Raw genomic sequence first — 17,638 nt, 5'->3', positions numbered from 1 at the left:
GAAGGGGCAGATGTCCCTTTGGCATTTCTCCAGCACAACCACGCTCCTGGCCACCAGCTGTGTATGGGCCACCCGCTGTGAATTCATGTGAATAGGGCTGTGTTGTAGTTCCCTGCACAGTGGGTGACAGTGGGAGAGAATCGCTGTGCAGGGAAAATCAGTGAAGGAACTTGAAGGGTGTCGCGAAAAAATACTTTTTTTAGATCATTTTGCTTTTAGTGTTTTATTAAAAAAAGTCTATTTATTTGTGTTTGTGTTTTACTTTTTTTTTTTTTCAAACTTTTTCTTCTCTATGGGGGCTGCCATTTTTTTTTTTCACCTCTGTATGTGTCGATTAACGACACATACAGACATGGAATACGGCACATTCATCCCCATAGAGAATGCGAACGGGAGCCGTTCCATTCACTATGCTGTACTCCGTCTGTGTGGGAACGGCGCATGCGCCGCTCCCACAAAGTCCAAATGGAAGGTCTTCGGCCGAGCGACATCCGGCGCCATTTTCTTGTTGACCGGAAGCCGCGGCCGGACAGTAAGATTACTACTTCCGGTTGCGGCTTTCGGGCATGTGTTCAGAAGCAAGCGGAGGGAGCAGACGGACCGGAGGGAGAGGCGGCGGCAGGAGCAGGTAAGTCATGTTTATGTATGTTTTGTGTTATAACCACTGTATGTAAGCCTACTACACTGTGTATTCGCTCAAAAAAAGGCGGCACACAGTGTAGGAGGCTTGAACATTCAATCCCCTCCTTTCTCCTGGCACTAGCCAGGATAAGGGAGGGGGGATTCTGTGAGCTCACTAGAGCGTATGTGTTTGTACCAAATTTGCAGCATAAAGCAATGTGGTTGCTTTACCACATGCCAATGCTGCAATTTTGGGAATTGCTCCCTCTAGTGACCAGCACAGGGAAATGTTATAAATTAGAATCTAATTTATAATATTTCCTGACTTGTGAAAAAATTAAAAAAAATTATAACAATGTCTAATCATGTATATACTAACTGTTTAACTAAAAAAAAAAATCTGATCTGTTTTTACCACATTAGGAGCGATTTTAGCTTTATGCTAATTAATTTCTTAATGCCCGAGTGAGCGTGTTTTTACTTTAGACCAAGTGGGCGTTGTACAGAGGAGTGTATGATGCTGACCAATCAGTGACCAATCAGCGTCATGCACTTCTCTCCATTCATTTAGTCAGCGCATAGGGATCATGCTAGATCACTATGTGCTGTCTTATACTGAGACATTAACGTTACTGAAGTGTTTAGACAGTGACTAGACATTCCTTCCAGACAGGACGGGATCTCTATTCACAATCCCGGCACTTCAGTAACGTTTCTGTGGTACTTACAGCAGAGCAAGCGTAATCTCGCGAGATCTCGCTGTGAATGACAGGATACAGCGAGATTACGCTTTGCTCTGCTGTAAGTACCAAACAAACGTTAACGAAGTGCCGGGATTGTGAATAGACATCCCGTCCTGGCTGGAAGGAATGTCTAGTCACTGTCTAAACATTTCAGTAACGTTAATGTGTCAGTATAAGGCAGCACATAGCGAACAACGCAGTGTCACTATGCGCTGACTAAAGGAATGGAGAGAAGTGCATGACGCTGATTGGTCAGCGTCATACACTTCTCTGTACAACGCCCACTTGGTCTAAAGTAAAATCACGCCACTTGGGCATTAAGAAACAAATTAGCATAAAGCTAAAAGCGCTCCTAATGTGGTAAAAATAGATAGTTTTTCTAAATAAAAAGCATTACTGTCACCTACATTACAGCGCCCATCTCCTTAAGTAGGAGATAGGGCACTTATAATGTGGTGACAGAGTCTCTTTAAAGAGGATTTGTCAGTAGTTTAGTAATGCCCAATCTCCTAGCTAATCTAATAGGCACTGTCACCCTGATAATACTAGTGAAAATTATGTCCCAAAAAGTTTATTATTTTAAAAGTTATGAGCTTTTTTGCAAATGAGGCTATACTGGACAAATGGGTGCCAACAGCAGCGATTCTCCTGAGGTGGAGCTACCTTACAGCCTCTGACGCTGTCCTATCAGCATGAAGCTGTTTCACACAGTGTGAGAGACTGAGGCTGGAGCAGGGCCTTTCCGCCTGGGCCTTTCTTCTCTCAGTGGCGTCGCTACCGCTGTGGCAGCCGAAGCGGCTGCTAGCGGCGACACCGGGCATGAGGGCTCCCCTATGGCTGGCGTCCTTAAAGACGCAAACACTATTGAACACAATAGCAGAGCAGGGAGGTATCTCCCTGCTCTGCTATCTACTAACGTCTCTGTAGCTCCCTGAAGGAGCAGAATCCCCCTGTGGCGGGGATTCCGCTCCTGGACGGAGCGCTTGATGTCTCTGTCGATATATAGACAGTGACATCAGGGATAACTCCTTTAGCAGAATCCCCGTCCACAGCGTTGCCAACGCTGTGACCTTGGATTCCACTCCAGGAGAAGCCCTTGACGTCACTGTCCATAAATGGACAGAGACGTCAGGGGCTTTTCCTGGAGTGGAATCCCTGACGATGTGACCCTGGATTCCACTCCAGAAGAAGGCACTACCTTCAAGGGAGCTGTGTAGCACTACCTACAAGGGGGCTGTGGGGTACTACCTATAAGAGGGCTATGTGGCACTACCTACAGGGGGCTGTGTGGTACTACCTACAGGGGCTGTGTGGCACTATCTACAGGAGGAATCTGTGAGTGGTGGGCTGATGGTCATTTTAGTGTGAGTGGCGGGCTGATGGTAATTTTTCTGTGAATGGGGGCCTAACGGTAATTTTTCTGTGAGTGGGGGGCTGATGGTCATTTTACTGTGAGTGACGGGCTCATAGTCATTTTACTGTGAGTGGGGGGGCTGATGGTCTTCAAGTGGTTTCCACCTCTGACCTCCAATTGAAATTAATAGGAGGCAGAAAATACCTGCGGCGCTCGTTTGGAGCCTTTTTGCCTGCGTCTTTTGCATTAGCTTCAACGGCTTAAAAAAACCCGCAAAAATAAACATCAAATAACGCTGTCAATTCAAATCTAATTTTGAGGCAGATTTTTTCTGCCTTACCAAAACACTGTTTGAACATACCCTAAGGCCTCATGCACACGAACGTGCTTTTGCGGCTGCAATTACACCGAAAATCCACGGGAGAATTGCGACCCTATTAATTTCTATGGGGCCATGCACACGACCGTAGTTTTTACGGTCCGTGCATGACCCGGGAGCCCGCACCACAGAAAGAACGGATATGTCTTATTACAGCCGTGTTCTGCTACATCTTTATTATGTGCGGCATGCTAAGGAGATTTAGAGGGGAGAAGAGGAGTGGTGAGTGGAGTATATATATTTTTTTATTTTATAGGGGTATGGACGGCGCATAGCCAGCTGAAAGATGCGACATATTTATTAAGAGGTGTTCACCAGTTAATAAATGTGGCGTATCTTACGCCAACTTTCCTTCTAATAAGACAGGTGTATGAAACGCCAGTCTTAATAAATTCCCCACTTTGCGTTTGAATTTCCGAGCCAATTTTAAGATCTCTGTTTGTTGTCAGTGGCTTAAAACCCATACAGACATAATACATCTCAAAGCTGGTGGTTTGCTGCAATTGTATTGTGTCCAGGCAATCCTTGATGAGCTAAGTAGCCTGAACTCTAGGCTGATATGTTGTAGCAAGTTGGAGAGAGATTTGTGCTGCTGATGTATTTAGCTGACTGAATTGTCTACACTGTGTTCCAAATTATTATGCACATTGGATTTAAGTGTCATAAACATTTAATTATTAGTTTTTCAATGAAACTCATGGATGGTATTGTGTCTTAGGGCTCTTTGGATCATTGTAATCAATCTCAGACACCTGTGATAATTAGTTTGCCAGGTGTGCCCAATCACAGGAAAACTACTTAAGGAGGACGTTCCACATTATTAAGCAAGCCACAGGTTTCAAGCAATATGGGAAAGAAAAATGATCTCTCTGCTGCCGAAAAGCGTGAAATAGTGCAATACCTTGGACAAGGTATGAAAACATTGGATATTTCAAGAAAACTTAAGCGTGATCATCGTACTGTGAAAAGATTTGTGGCTGATTCAGAGCACAGATGGGTTTGTTCAGATAAAGGCATAATGAGGAAGGTTTCTGCCAGACAAATTAATAGGATTAGGAGAGCAGCTGCTAAAATGCCATTGCCAAGCAGCAAACAGGTATTTGAAGCCGCTGGTGCCTCTGGAGTCCCGCGAACCTCAAGGTGTAAGATCCTCCAGAGATTGGCAAGTGTGCATAAAGCTATTATTTCGGCCACCCCTAAACAATGCTCACAAGCAGAAACAGTTGCAGTGGGCTCAGAAATACATGAAGACTAATTTTCAAACCGTGTTGTTTACTGATGAGTGCCGTGCAACCCTGGATGGTCCTTATGGATGGAGTAGTGGATGGTTGTTGAATGGCCACCATGTCCCAACAAGGCTGCGACGTCAGCAAGGAGGTGGCGGAGTCATGTTTTGGGCTGGACTCATGGGGAGAGAGCTGGTAGGCCCCTTTAGGGTCCATGACGGTGTGAAAATGACCTCTGCAAAGTACGTGGAGTTTATGACTGGCCACTTTCTTCCGTGGTACAAATGGAAGAACCGTGCTTTCCGTAGCAAAATTATCTTCATCCATGATAATGCACCATCTCATGCTGCAAAGAATACCTCTGTGTCATTGGCTGCTATAGGCATAAAAGGAGAGAAACTCATGGTGTGGCCCCCATGTTCCCCTGACCTCAACCCTATTGAGAACATTTGGAGCATCCTCAAGCAAAATATCTATGAGGGTGGGAGGCAGTTCACATCAAAACAGAAGCTCTGGGAGGCTATTCTGACATCCTGCAAAGATATTCAAGCAGAAACTGTCCAAATACTCACAAATTCAATGGATGCAAGAATTGTGAAGGTGATATCAAAGAAGGGGTCCTATGTTAACATGTAACTTGACCTGCTAAGTTTTTTTTGATTGAAAGAGCTTTTGAGTTCTGTAAATATGACCTCCTGATGCTGCAAATTCAACAAATTACCATTTTCGTTCTCTTTACAACCTTTAAAATGTTTTGATCTCTGTTGTGCATAATAACTTGAAACAGTGCGTTTTGAGTTTTTTACTTCTAAAAAAAAATCTGTTATCATTAGGAGATTTGTTCAATAAAATTTACATTATACTCCAACGGTTGATGGCTTGAAGATTATACTGACTGTCATTTGCATCGACTATTTAGGAAAATCAGCGAAAAATAACATTTGCATAATAATTTGGAACGCGGTGTAGACTGAATACAATTGTATTCACTTCTCAGCTGGACTAGTCTGTAGTCTCTATGGTTTTTGAGCCTCAGGATATAAAGAAGAATATTTTCATCCACTAACAGCAGGCCGAAATCTTGAAAATTGTGAAGAATTGAAACACAAAGGGAGGAATTTATTAAGACTATCGATTCATAAGCCAATATGAAGAGAGCTGGAGTAAAATGCACCTAACATCTCTGTCTGTCCGTGTACGCCAGAAACTCAAATCTACTCCAGCTGGAGTAGATTTGCGCTCTAATTTATCCTAGTTTCTGGCGTAAATTATAGTAAATGTGTCGAGCAGCAGATGGCCCTGCCCTTGTGTGAAGCTCCACCCACCTTTTAAAAAAAGAGCTTGTGTAAAACCTCAAAAGTCGCAAGCAAAGTTGTCGTAATTTGCCAAAAAAACACATTTCAACGCCACAAAAATTGGCTTAGGGTACTTAATACATTTTCCTTAAAGTATATTAGAAAGTTGAATGACTTATAATTGTACAATGATTGAGCTTCATTTACGTAAAACAAGAAAAATCCTCCAATAACTAAATGCATTATAGTGGAGGGATGAGGAAAATAAAAATAGCTAGAGAAGTGTATATAAAATACTAGAAAACAGAGGAGAACGGAGGTAAAACTTAAATACAGAAACTCTTAGAGGAAAGCAGTAGAGAAGATAGAAGAAAGAAGAAAACAATACAGAAGTCCCGGCACATGTATCAATGGATCATGAGATGCCCACGAGAATGGGTATTTTTAGTGGTACTAGTTGATGTAAACTGGTGCTTTCCATGTGATGTCTACTATATAGATGAATGGAATATATAAATCCTCTGAGGTCCTGCTTATGTGCAACTTTTTGAAAAAACGTACAGACGCTTGGTGGGACTTCATGAATAAGGTGTAGAATGTGCAACATGTTGCTCGTACTCCCTTGAATAAACTGTTTTTATATAGTTTAAGCATGATAATAAATTAGGGATACACCATTGACGATAACCCATAACCTAACAACACCGGCACCATTCACATAATAAATGTGCCTAGTTGTGTTATACAAAGGCCAAGAAAAGAGAAGAGAGAAAAGGGTAAGAAAGGATACTTGTAGGAGAGCAGAGAAGATAGTGGATAGTGCCGGATAAAGTTAAGCAGTGACAGTGCGCTAAAGAGAAAGGACACCAGTATCATTACTCACCACGATAACAAGGGAAACCGGGCCAATAAAACTCCAGATGAAATAATTATCAACTCGCAGCCAGCAACTGTGACAATAAGAGAAGCGCAAAACAGACAGTGAGGAACATTGATAGAAACGCAGAGAAACAGCCACATCCAGATACGTAATTAATGAGAGATGAAGACACTTCCAGTCACAGAGCAGTTACACAGGATGAGTGAGAATGTTAAAGGGCAGAATTACATTGTTCGAGACAATACAAGACAGTCTAAGAGAGCAGTTACATGGATATAGAATATGTGAGACTCTCAGAGAGAAGACTAAATAACTGGAGACGATATAAGACTTTGTGAACAATGAAGTCATATTGATGGAAAATGATTGACATGGATTGAGACCATCGGGAAGATTAAATATTTTTGGAAACAGTCAGAGAGTATCGTTAAAGAGACATGTAATGACAAGGGTGGAGACAGTGTAAGGGCTTGTCCACATGTGCTGGAATTGCTGCGTATTTTCTATCCGGAATTGCAGCAGAATACAGTAGCAGCATGGTCGATGAGATTTAACAAATCTCATCCACGAGCTGCGTAAAATTTCCGACCAGAAATTGACCTGCGGTGTGTTTTTTTTGTACTGCAGAATGTCAATTCCTGTTGCGGAAAGTGGACAGAATTGCTGCGTTTTTGAGAGGAGACGTCACATCTCCCAACATTGAGAAAAACGGCGCAAAATACGCACCATTTTCTGCAGTAAAAAACGCAGGAAATGGTGCGGTTTTTTCGCAATGGAAATTCTGCTAATTTCCCCTGGAATTGCTGCAGAAATTTTCAGCAGCAATTCCTTTACGTGTGGACCAGCCCTTAGACAGTTGGGTTCAATATATAGAATAGTATATACTGAGACCATAGGAGACAGACGAAGACTCACGCTTTATCTGTGCCGTAGCTCCTGTAGTCCACAGCTGCAGAGATCCCCACAACAAGAGCAGGAAACACATAGCCACAGAGGTAGTAGTACTTTCTACGGGAATGTTCTGTTTCAAACACTTCCACCAACATAAGATAAAGCTGAACACCCTCCAGACACAGCCAGGAGAAAGCCGACAGGCTGAAGAAGTGCAAGAGACCAGCCAAAATGGGACATACCACCTAAAGGAAATACGACATGGTCACCACCAAGTGATTGGACAAGATTTGGAGAAATGATAATGACAACATTTCTGTAGACATTTAGAGAAGGAATGAGATATCAAGTTGGAAAGGTCAATGTCATTGAGTCTATATAGACAGTGTTGATGGTGCGTGGGGAAAGAAGGCTACTTGTACCTGGTACTGTGTTTTGTCGATACCGGTGAGGAAAAGAAGTTCTGCGAGGAAAAGACTGACACACAGGTTCTTATGAATGGTGTTTCTGTCAGTCTGGAGACCTCTCAAGAAGCAGAAGGTAGATATACAGATTCCGAGACACACCAGAGAGATCACTATTCCCACCCATGAGATGACAGAGAGAAGCAACTCATTTATACGACCCTGGTACTGAGAAAACAGAACATCGTGTTGAACAAAATCTCCAAGCATTTGTTGTACACGTCCTCCAAAATAAAACTGGGTAAAAAACAAGAAGGGTAAAAACAGGAATGTACAGATATAGCATGGCTCATTTTGTAATCTCGTAGGTGTTATCCTTGGTTTTACATAGGACGTTATACATCACAGGGAGTTTCAATCCCAAAGAGCAAAAAATATTGAGCTATACAGTAATACAAAAAATAGAAACAAATAAACAAATAAAAATAATAATAAAGTAATGAAATCTTAACCTGAAACAACCAAATATTAATAAAATCATAGCAGTAAATGTCCACTCACCATGTCTCTATGGGCCATCAGCACAGCAAAATTAGTCAGGTGGTTGCACGCACAGGTTGTGTGGGTCTTGTTAGTATGCAGCAAACGACAACCTTGTGTAGACCAAAAACCCAACATCGAGCGCTCAGAGTAATTCCAGAAGGTGCAGTTGGCATTAAAGTGGTTCTTCGACTAAAAAAAAAAGATACATATGCTAAATTGTAAAATGATGTGCTCCTTGAACCCTACACTCTTCTATGATCTGCTATATTCATCATAACACGTACCCTATACAATCTTACAGCACATTGCAAATATTTAACTCAACCTGCAAAGCCTACTACACCCATACTCTTCTAGTTTAAGAATAAACTCCGTCAAAACCCCATTAACACTTTCCCTCCGCAGCCATTTTTCGGATTAAAATTTTTTTTTTTCCTCCCCACCTTCCAAAAGCCAAAACTCTTTTATTTTTCCCATCAATATTGCCATTTGAGGGCTTGTTTTTTGCGGGACGAGTATAGATTTTGACAGCACCATTTTTCGTACCATATAAAGTAGTGGGAAACAAGAAAAAAAATATATGTGGGGTGGAATAGGAAAAAAAACTGCGATTCCTCAACATTTTGGGTGGTTTTGTTTTTACGGCATTCACCGTACGATAAAATCGGCATGTTAACTTTATTCTGCAGGTCAATACGATTACAGCGATACCAAATTTATATAGTTTTCTTTATGTTTTACTACTTTTACAAGGAAAAAACTGATTGTTAAATATCAAATTTGGGTTTTGTCGCCACATTCTGAGAGCCATAAAGTTTTGTTTTTTTGTCGATTTAGCCGTGTGAGGGCCTATTTTTGCAAGGTAAGCTGTAGTTTATATTGGTACCATTTTGGGGTACGTGAGACTTTTTGATCACCTTTTGTTGAATTTTTTGTGGGAGAAGAAGGGACCAAAAAAACAGCAATTCTGATGGTTTTAATGTTTAATTTTTTACGGCGTTCACCGTGCGGACTAAATAATGATATATTGTAATAGTTCAGACTTTTACAGACGCGTCGATACCAGTTATGCTAGCTTTTTATTTTTTTTACATTGGCTTGAGGGAAAATGGGAAAAGGTTTTTTTTTTGATCTTTTAATTTTGTAATTTTTTTTATTGGTTAAAAGAACTTTATTTTAATGTTTTTTACTTTTTTTTACTTGTCCCCCTAGGGGACTTTAACCAGCGATCATTAGATCGCTTGCACGATAAACTGCATTACTAATGTATTGCAGTTTATCGCGATTCATACAGTCTCCTATGAAGCCCTGCAATAGGAGTACACAGATGCCGGACCTGGGGGACTTCGTCAGGCCCCCAGGCAGCCATGCCAACGAACGACTCCCCCGATCTCGCCGAGGGGGGGGGGGCATTGGAACATTACAGGGGGTCGCCCCTCTGTTTTTAGTAATTTAAATGCCGCGTTCGCTATTGAACGCGGCATTTCACGGGTTAAACAAGCGGGATCGTGCTCGAATGGGATCCCGCTCGTTACCCGGAATTGTCGGCTGTAACACACAGCCGACACACTCGCTCTATGAAGCGGTCTCAGCCCGTGAGCCCGCTCCATATTCCCCCACCGGGCATGCGCCGTATATATACGGCTGATGTCGGTAAGGGGTTAAGCTACTGCTAGCACACAAATGTTAATTTTCCTTAAATTTTATGATGAAATCTGCCAATAACCATCTAATGTTTATGGCCACCTCTAATGATAATGACCCTCTGCAGAGAAATCTTGTAACGTAAATTATTTGACTGACAGATCAGACTTCCATTGGTTAAAAAATTATATTTTTGGACCATAGATGAAACGTTCTGGAGGAATCCTCCTATATTTTCTTATGAAACCTTCTTGTCTGACAAATTGTCTGTGTGTAAATAGGCGTCTTAATTGATTAATAGAACATTTAGAATAGACATCCCTATGGATCGGAAAGTAGGCCTTCTAGGCTTTGTTGGTGATGTCTTGGGAGACAATATGGAGCAATTGGCCATCGCAAAAATACTTTACCAAGCTGGCAAAATAATTCTTAAAATAGGTTACAGGCAGTTCCTCCCAGAATGACGGAAATGATTAACTCCTAAAAACTCGACCATCTTGATGGGAAAGTGGATCTATTCTAAAAGAAAGAAAGGTGTCTAATAAATTTGTGAGACAATGGGGAAAATGGATAGACTGTCCAGGCTTGGCATCAAAAACTCTAGTTAGGAGAGGAATATTGGGACTGGGTTAAAGGGCCACTAATTCTTGTGTGAGATACAAACATAGGGTACTACTGATTGAGAGGTATGTACTGAATTGTGGTCATACACATGGGGAGGGAGAAAGTTTATATTTAGGTGTTTTTATTTGTAGTATGACTATATAATTTTATGTAGTATGATATCCTTTATGTTCAATAAAAAGTGATTCATTTAAAAAAATAAAATAAAAAAAGTGTCTTAAAAGTTGTCTTTCAGATCAGCCTTACCGTTATCATGTACGTTTAAATTTCACGTAGTCTACAATGTCTCCACAAGATCTGTTTTTTTTTTTACATATTTCCTCAAACCAGTTTATCCTTTTTTTCTTACATTCTGTGTTTTTTTGTCTTTCACATACAATGTTTTCTATTCTCCTTTTTTACATCTATATTTTTTCCTTCACCTGTAAATGTGGCAGCGTAAAAATAACAGGATCCATTAGGAAAACTCTGCTGGACTCTTTATTGATCGAAGCTGCAATGATCTGCGAGTTCACAACTAAAGAGTGTCCCGAGGAGCTGCCTTCTCCCCCAAAGCGTACAGTGGAATTTTCCGTGGACAGGAAGAGGCCCAAATTATTGTACAGGATGAAGACAACTTTCACAACCCCTAGGATAGAAAATATGTAAATTAGGTCAGGAACGGCAGTGACAACAGATTCCATAAATAATAAGATACGAAGAGTAAAAATGCAACATAAGAAAGATAGTGATAGGTTGTTGCCACCATACTGGAAGAAGCTGAAGAAGACCAATCTGTTTCCTACATTTTATACCCAAATTAAAAAAAAACACCAGCACCACTGATCACATCTACATCTTTGTTCAAAGGAAGAGGCTCCACCACAAGGCTTCCATATTGCTTATTAAACCACAATATTCATGATTTGGGCTGCACTGCCACCACATTGGATTTGAAATGAAACAACTGAGATGCAATTGAAGTGAAGACTTTCAGGTTTAATTCAAGGGGTTAAACAAAAATATCCTGTGAAACGTTTATGAATTGCAACCATTTTTCTACACAGCCGCCTCATTTCAGGGGCTCAAAAGTAATTGGACAAATTAACATTACCATAAATAAAATGTTTTTTTTTAACACTTTGTAGAGAATCCTTTGCAGGCAATTACTGCCTGAAGTCTGGAATCCATGGACATCACCAAACGCTGGGTTTCCTCCTTTGTGATGCTTTGCCCGGCCTTTACTGCAGTGTCTTCAGTTGTTGCTTGTTTGTGGGTCTTTCTGTATTAAGTTTTGTCTTAAGCAAGTGAAATGCAGCTCGATCGGGTTGAGATCTGGTGATTGACTTGACCATTGCAGAATATTCCACTTCTTTGCCTTAAAAAACTCCTGGGTTGTTTTCACAGTATGTTTTGGGTCATTGTCCATCTGTACTGTGAAGCGACGTCCAATCAACCTTGCTGCATTTGGTTAAATCTGAGCAGAATGTACATCCCTGAACACTTCAGAATTCATCCGGCTGCTTCTGTCGTCAGTCATATCATCAATAAACACTAGTGACCCAGTGTCTTTGGCAGCCATGCATGCCCATGCCATCACATTGCCTCCACCATGTTTTACAGAGGATGTGGTGTGCTTTGGCTCATGAGACGTTCCAAGCCTTCTCCATACTTTCCTCCTCCCATAATTCTGGCACAGGTTGATCTTAATTTCATGCTGTTCCAGAACTGGGCGGCTTCTTTAGATGTTGTTGTAATGATGGAGGTAGGGAAACAGACAAGTGAGCCCTAATCTACCCACCACTCAGTCCCTGCCTACTTGCAACGACCCGCCCTAGGCGACGGGGTACAACTGGGCGGCGGTCCAGGGTACACAAAGCTAAGGGAAATGGGGCAGTTGCCCACGGCAACACCGTGAGCAACAAGAGTGATGAACGAGCCGAGTCATATTAGGAGTGTACGACGTACCAAACGCTGAGCAGGAGAGTAGTGAACAAGCCGAGTCAAACCAGGAGTGTACGAGGTACCAAACGCAGAGCAGGAGAGTAGTCAGTAAGCCAGGGTCAGTATGAAGCAGGGTCAAATAGTTCAGAAGCTGCAGCAGGGCCAGAAAACCACACGAGAAGAATCACAAGCAAGGAGGAACAGGAAAGGCAGGTATAAATAGACAGAGGGCGGGAGCTAGCTCCGTCTGGCCAGGCTGTGATAGGCTCTCCCACTCCTAAGCCTGCCATCCTGAGTGGTGGAAGATGGAGTCAGTCTCACAGACATAGAAGCAGGTGCAGACTGATTACCTATGGGCGTATACACAGAAGCTGTGCCTGGCAGATCCTTTACAGTACCCCCCCTTTTATGAGGGGCCACTGGACCCTTTCTAGGTGGACCTGGTTTATTGGGGAAATGAAGGTGGAACTTCCTGACCAATACCCCAGCGTGAACATCCCGGGCGGGTACCCAAGTCCTCTCCTCAGGCCCGTATCCTCTCCAATGGACCAGGTACTGGAGGGAGCCTTGGACCATCTTGCTGTCCACAATCTTGGCCACCTCGAATTGCACCCCCTCAGGGGTGAGAACGGGGACAAAAGGTTTACTCGAGGGAGCCAAGGACGGGGAGCAGCGTTTAAGGAGGGAGGCATGAAACATGTCGTGTATTCGAAAAGATGGGGGCAACTCCAGTCGGAAGGAGACAGGATTGAGGACTTCAATGACCCTATAAACCGGGGAGCAAACTTCTTGGACGGGACCTTAAGGCGCAAGTTCTTAGACGATAGCCACACCAGATCCCCGACCATAAACAAGGGGTTAGCAGAACGTCTTCTATCTGCCTGAGTTTTCTGTATGCTCTGGGACGCCTCTAGGTTCTTCTGAACCTGGGCCCAGACTGTGCACAGTTCCCGATGAACGACATCTACCTCGGGATTGTTGGAACTACCAGGTGAAACGGAGGAGAACCGTGGATTAAACCCAAAATTACAGAAAAAGGGGGAGACCCCTGACGAGTTACTGACCCGGTTATTAAGGGAAAATTCGGCGAGGGAAATGAATCATATTGACAGTCAGAGATAAAACACCTTAAATATTGTTCTAGAGACTGATTAGTCCTCTCGGTTTGGCCATTAGTTTCAGGATGGAAGGCAGAGGAGAAGGACAGATCAATCTCCAACTTTTTACAGAAGGCTCTCCAAAACAATTAAACAAATTGTACCCCTCTGTCCGAAACAATATTGACAGGGACCCCATGGAGACGCAGGATGTGTTTGACAAACAAGGTAGCTAACGTCTTAGCATTTGGTAGTTTCTTGAGGGGCACAAAGTGGCACATCTTACTGAAGCGGTCTACTACAACCCACACCACCGACTTGCCTTGAGATGGCGGCAAATCGGTGATAAAATCCATGGAGATATGGGTCCAAGGTCTCTGGGGAATGGGCAAAGAAACGTAGTAAGCCCGCTGGTCGGGACCTGGGAGTCTTGGACCTAGCACAAACCTCACAAGTGGCGACGTAGGCCTTAACGTCTTTAGGCAACTCAGGCCACCAATAGTTTCTGGCAATGAGGTGCTTGGTACCCAGGATGCTTGGATGACCAGATAATGCGGAGTCATGATTTTCCCTAAGTACCCTTAGCCGGAATTGCAGGGGAACAAACAGCTTGTTCTCAGGAAGGTTCCCGGGAGCTGAACCTTGATCAGCCGCAATTTCAGAGACTAAATCAGAATCAATAGAAGAAATGATTATACCAGGAGGCAAAATACAAGCAGGATCTTCCTCCGAAGGAGGGCTGGCCATGAAGCTACGCGACAGTGCATCAGCCTTATCGAGCTTGTCTCGGGTTTAGCCTCCGGGCAGATTCTAGGAAAACCAGATTCTTGTGGTCGGTAAGAACCGTTACCTGGTGCCTAGCCCCCTCCAGGAAGTGGCTCCACTCTTCAAATGCCCATTTAATGGCTAAGAGTTCGCGGTTGCCAATATCATAGTTACTCTCAGTGGGCGAAAACTTCCTGAAGAAGTAGGCACAGGGACGGAGATGGGTGAGGGACCTGGTACCCTGGGACAAGACAGCCCCCACTCCCACCTCGGATGCGTCAACCTCCACGATAAATGGCTCCATTTGGTTGCTCTGAACCAGCACCGGGGCCGAGATAAAGCACTTCTGAAGGACCTCAAAAGCCTGGACAGCCTCAGGAGGCCAGTGGAGGAGATCAGCACCTTTGCGAGTGAGGTCCGTAAGAGGCTTAGCGATGACCGAGAAGTTAGCAATAAATCTCCTGTAATAATTAGCGAACCCCAAGAAACACTGTAACGCCTTCAGGGAGGCAGGTTGGACCCATTCCGCCACAGCCTGAACCTTGGCGGGGTCCATGCGGAATTCATGAGGAGTGGGGATTTGACCCAAAAATGGTATCCCCTGCACCCCAAACACACATTTTTCGGTCTTCGCATACAGTTTGTTTTCCCGAAGGACCTGGAGCACCTTCCTGACATGCTCAATGTGGGAGGACCAGTCCTTGGAAAACACAAGTATGTCATCAAGGTACACTACAAGAAATACCCCCAGGTAATCTCTTAAAATCTCATTTATGAAATTCTGGAAGACCGCGGGAGCATTACACAACCCAAAGGGCATGACGAGGTATTCGAAATGACCTTCGGGCGTGTTAAACGCAGTCTTCCACTCATCCCCCTCTTTGATGCGGATAAGGTTATACGCCCCCCGTAGAGCAAACTTAGAGAACCATTGGGCCCCCTGAACCTGATTAAAGAGATCAGGAATCAAAGGAAGGGGATACTGGTTCCTTACAGTGACCTTATTCAAGTTACGGTAGTCAATGCATGGCCTAAGACCACCATCCTTCTTCCCTAAGAAGAAGAAGCCAGCACCTACCGGAGAAGTAGAGGGGCGAATGTAACCCTTGGCCAGGCATTCCTGGATATACTCTCTCATGGCTTCACGTTCGGGACAAGAGAGATTAAATATCCTACCCTTAGGGAGCTTAGCGCCTGGTACCAAATTGATAGCGCAATCGTATTCTCTATGAGGTAACACTTCGGAGGCCTCCTTAGAGAAAACATCAGCAAAGTCCTGAACAAACTCAGGTAGCGTGTTCACCTCCTCAGGGGGAGAAATAGAATTAACAGAAAAACATGACGTTAAGCATTCATTACCCCATTTGGTAAGCTCCCCAGTATTCCAGTCAAACGTGGGATTATGCAACTGCAACCAGGGAAGGCCTAAAACCAAATCGGACGATAATCCCTGCATCAACAGTACAGAGCATTGCTCCAAATGCATGGAGCCAACAAGGAGTTCAAAAACAGGGGTATGCTGTGTAAAATAACCATTAGCAAGAGGAGTGGAGTCGATACCCACTACTGGGACAGGTTTAGGCAAATTAATCAAAGGCATAGCTAGAGACATAGCAAATTCCACAGACATGATATTAGCAGAAGACCCTGAATCCACGAAGGCACTGCCGGTAGCAGACCTACCACCAAAAGAGACCTGAAAGGGAAGCAAGATTTTATTACGTTTCATATTTACGGGAAATACCTGTGCGCCCAAGTGACCTCCCCGATGATCACTTAGGCGCGGAAGTTTTCCGGCTGCTTATTCTTACGCCTAGAACAGGTGTTCACTTGATGCTTGTCATCCCCACAATAGAAGCAGAGACCATTCTTCCTGCGGAACTCTCTACGCTGTCGGGGGGACACGGAGGCCCCGAGTTGCATAGGTACCTCAGAGTCTTCCGTGGAAGAGCGAAGCAACGGGACCTCGGGAGGCATCATGGGGGAGTCAGAGGGGAAAACACAAAAACTTTCAAGTTGTCGTTCCCTGAGACGTCGGTCAAGTCGTACCGCTAAAGCCATAACCTGGTCTAGGGAGTCAGAAGAGGGATAGTTAACTAGCAGGTCTTTGAGGGCGTTCGACAGACCCAACCTAAACTGGCACCTTAAGGCAGGGTCATTCCACCGAGAAGCTACGCACCACTTCCTAAAGTCAGAACAATACTCCTCAACAGGTCTCTTACCCTGACGTAAGGTCACCAGCTGACTCTCGGCAAAGGCAGTCCTGTCAGTCTCGTCATAAATGAGCCAGAGAGCAGAAAAGAAAAGATCAACGGAGGAAAGTTCAGGGGCGTCAGGAGCCAAGGAGAAGGCCCATTCTTGGGGCCCTTCCTGGAGCCGGGACATAATTATACCCACCCGCTGGCTCTCAGAGCCTGAGGAGTGAGGCTTTAAGCGAAAGTAGAGCCTACAACTCTCCCGAAAGGAGAGAAAAGTCCTCCGGTCCCCTGAGAACCGGTCAGGCAACTTGAGGTGGGGTTCAAGAGGTGAGGTGAGGGGCACTACCATGGTAGCGTCAGGCTGGTTGACCCTCTGAGCCAGGGCCTGGACCTGTAAGGAGAGACCCTGCATTTGCTGAGCCAGGGTCTCAAGGGGGTCCATAGTAGTGTGAGGGACCAGGGTAGCCTAGGTATATGGGCTTGTGATTATGTAATGATGGGGGTAGGGAAACAGACAAGTGAGCCCTAATCTACCCGCCACTCAGTCCCTGCCTACTTGCAACGACCCGCCCTAGGCAACGGGGTACAACTGGGCGACGGTCCCTACACTCAGTAAGTGCACGACAGAAAAACAGACAAGGGTACACAAAGCTAAGGGAAATGGGGCAGTTGCCCACGGCAACACCGTGAGCAACAAGAGTGATGAACGAGCCGAGTCAAACCAGGAGTGTACGAGGTACCAAACGCTGAGCAGGAGAGTAGTGAACAAGCCGAGTCAAACCAGGAGTGTACGAGGTACCAAACGCAGAGCAGGAGAATAGTCAGTAAGCCAGGGTCAGTATGAAGGAGGGTCAAATAGTTCAGAAGCTGCAGCAGGGCCAGGAAACCACACGAGAAGAATCACAAGCAAGGAGGAACAGAAAGGCAGGTATAAATAGACAGAGGGCGGGAGCTAGCTCCGTCTGGCCAGGCTGTGATAGGCTCTCCCACTCCTAAGCCTGCCATCCTGAGTGGTGGAAGATGGAGTCAGTCTCACAGACATAGAAGCAGG

General features: G+C 44.3%; 1 protein-coding gene across 3 annotated transcripts in view; it reads right to left on the bottom strand.

Moving 5' to 3' along the window:
- Window positions 1-17,638, bottom strand: part of ADGRL1 (adhesion G protein-coupled receptor L1) — a 399,972-nt gene that overhangs the window by 20,717 nt on the left and 361,617 nt on the right. For all 3 annotated transcript variants that reach the window (XM_075858739.1, XM_075858740.1, XM_075858741.1), the window contains 5 exons: window positions 11,027-11,232; window positions 8,355-8,525; window positions 7,812-8,021; window positions 7,414-7,634; window positions 6,502-6,568 (listed from right to left, as the gene is read on the bottom strand). In XM_075858739.1, coding sequence (XP_075714854.1) covers window positions 6,502-6,568; window positions 7,414-7,634; window positions 7,812-8,021; window positions 8,355-8,525; window positions 11,027-11,232 — 875 coding nt within the window. The remainder of the gene's footprint in view (window positions 1-6,501; window positions 6,569-7,413; window positions 7,635-7,811; window positions 8,022-8,354; window positions 8,526-11,026; window positions 11,233-17,638) is intronic.

The sequence above is a fragment of the Rhinoderma darwinii genome, chromosome 3 (genome assembly GCF_050947455.1).
Source record: "Rhinoderma darwinii isolate aRhiDar2 chromosome 3, aRhiDar2.hap1, whole genome shotgun sequence".
NCBI classification, from domain to species: Eukaryota; Metazoa; Chordata; class Amphibia; order Anura; family Rhinodermatidae; genus Rhinoderma; species Rhinoderma darwinii.
Note: the sequence above shows the minus strand (reverse complement) of the source record. Positions and strands in the feature narration are given on the sequence as shown.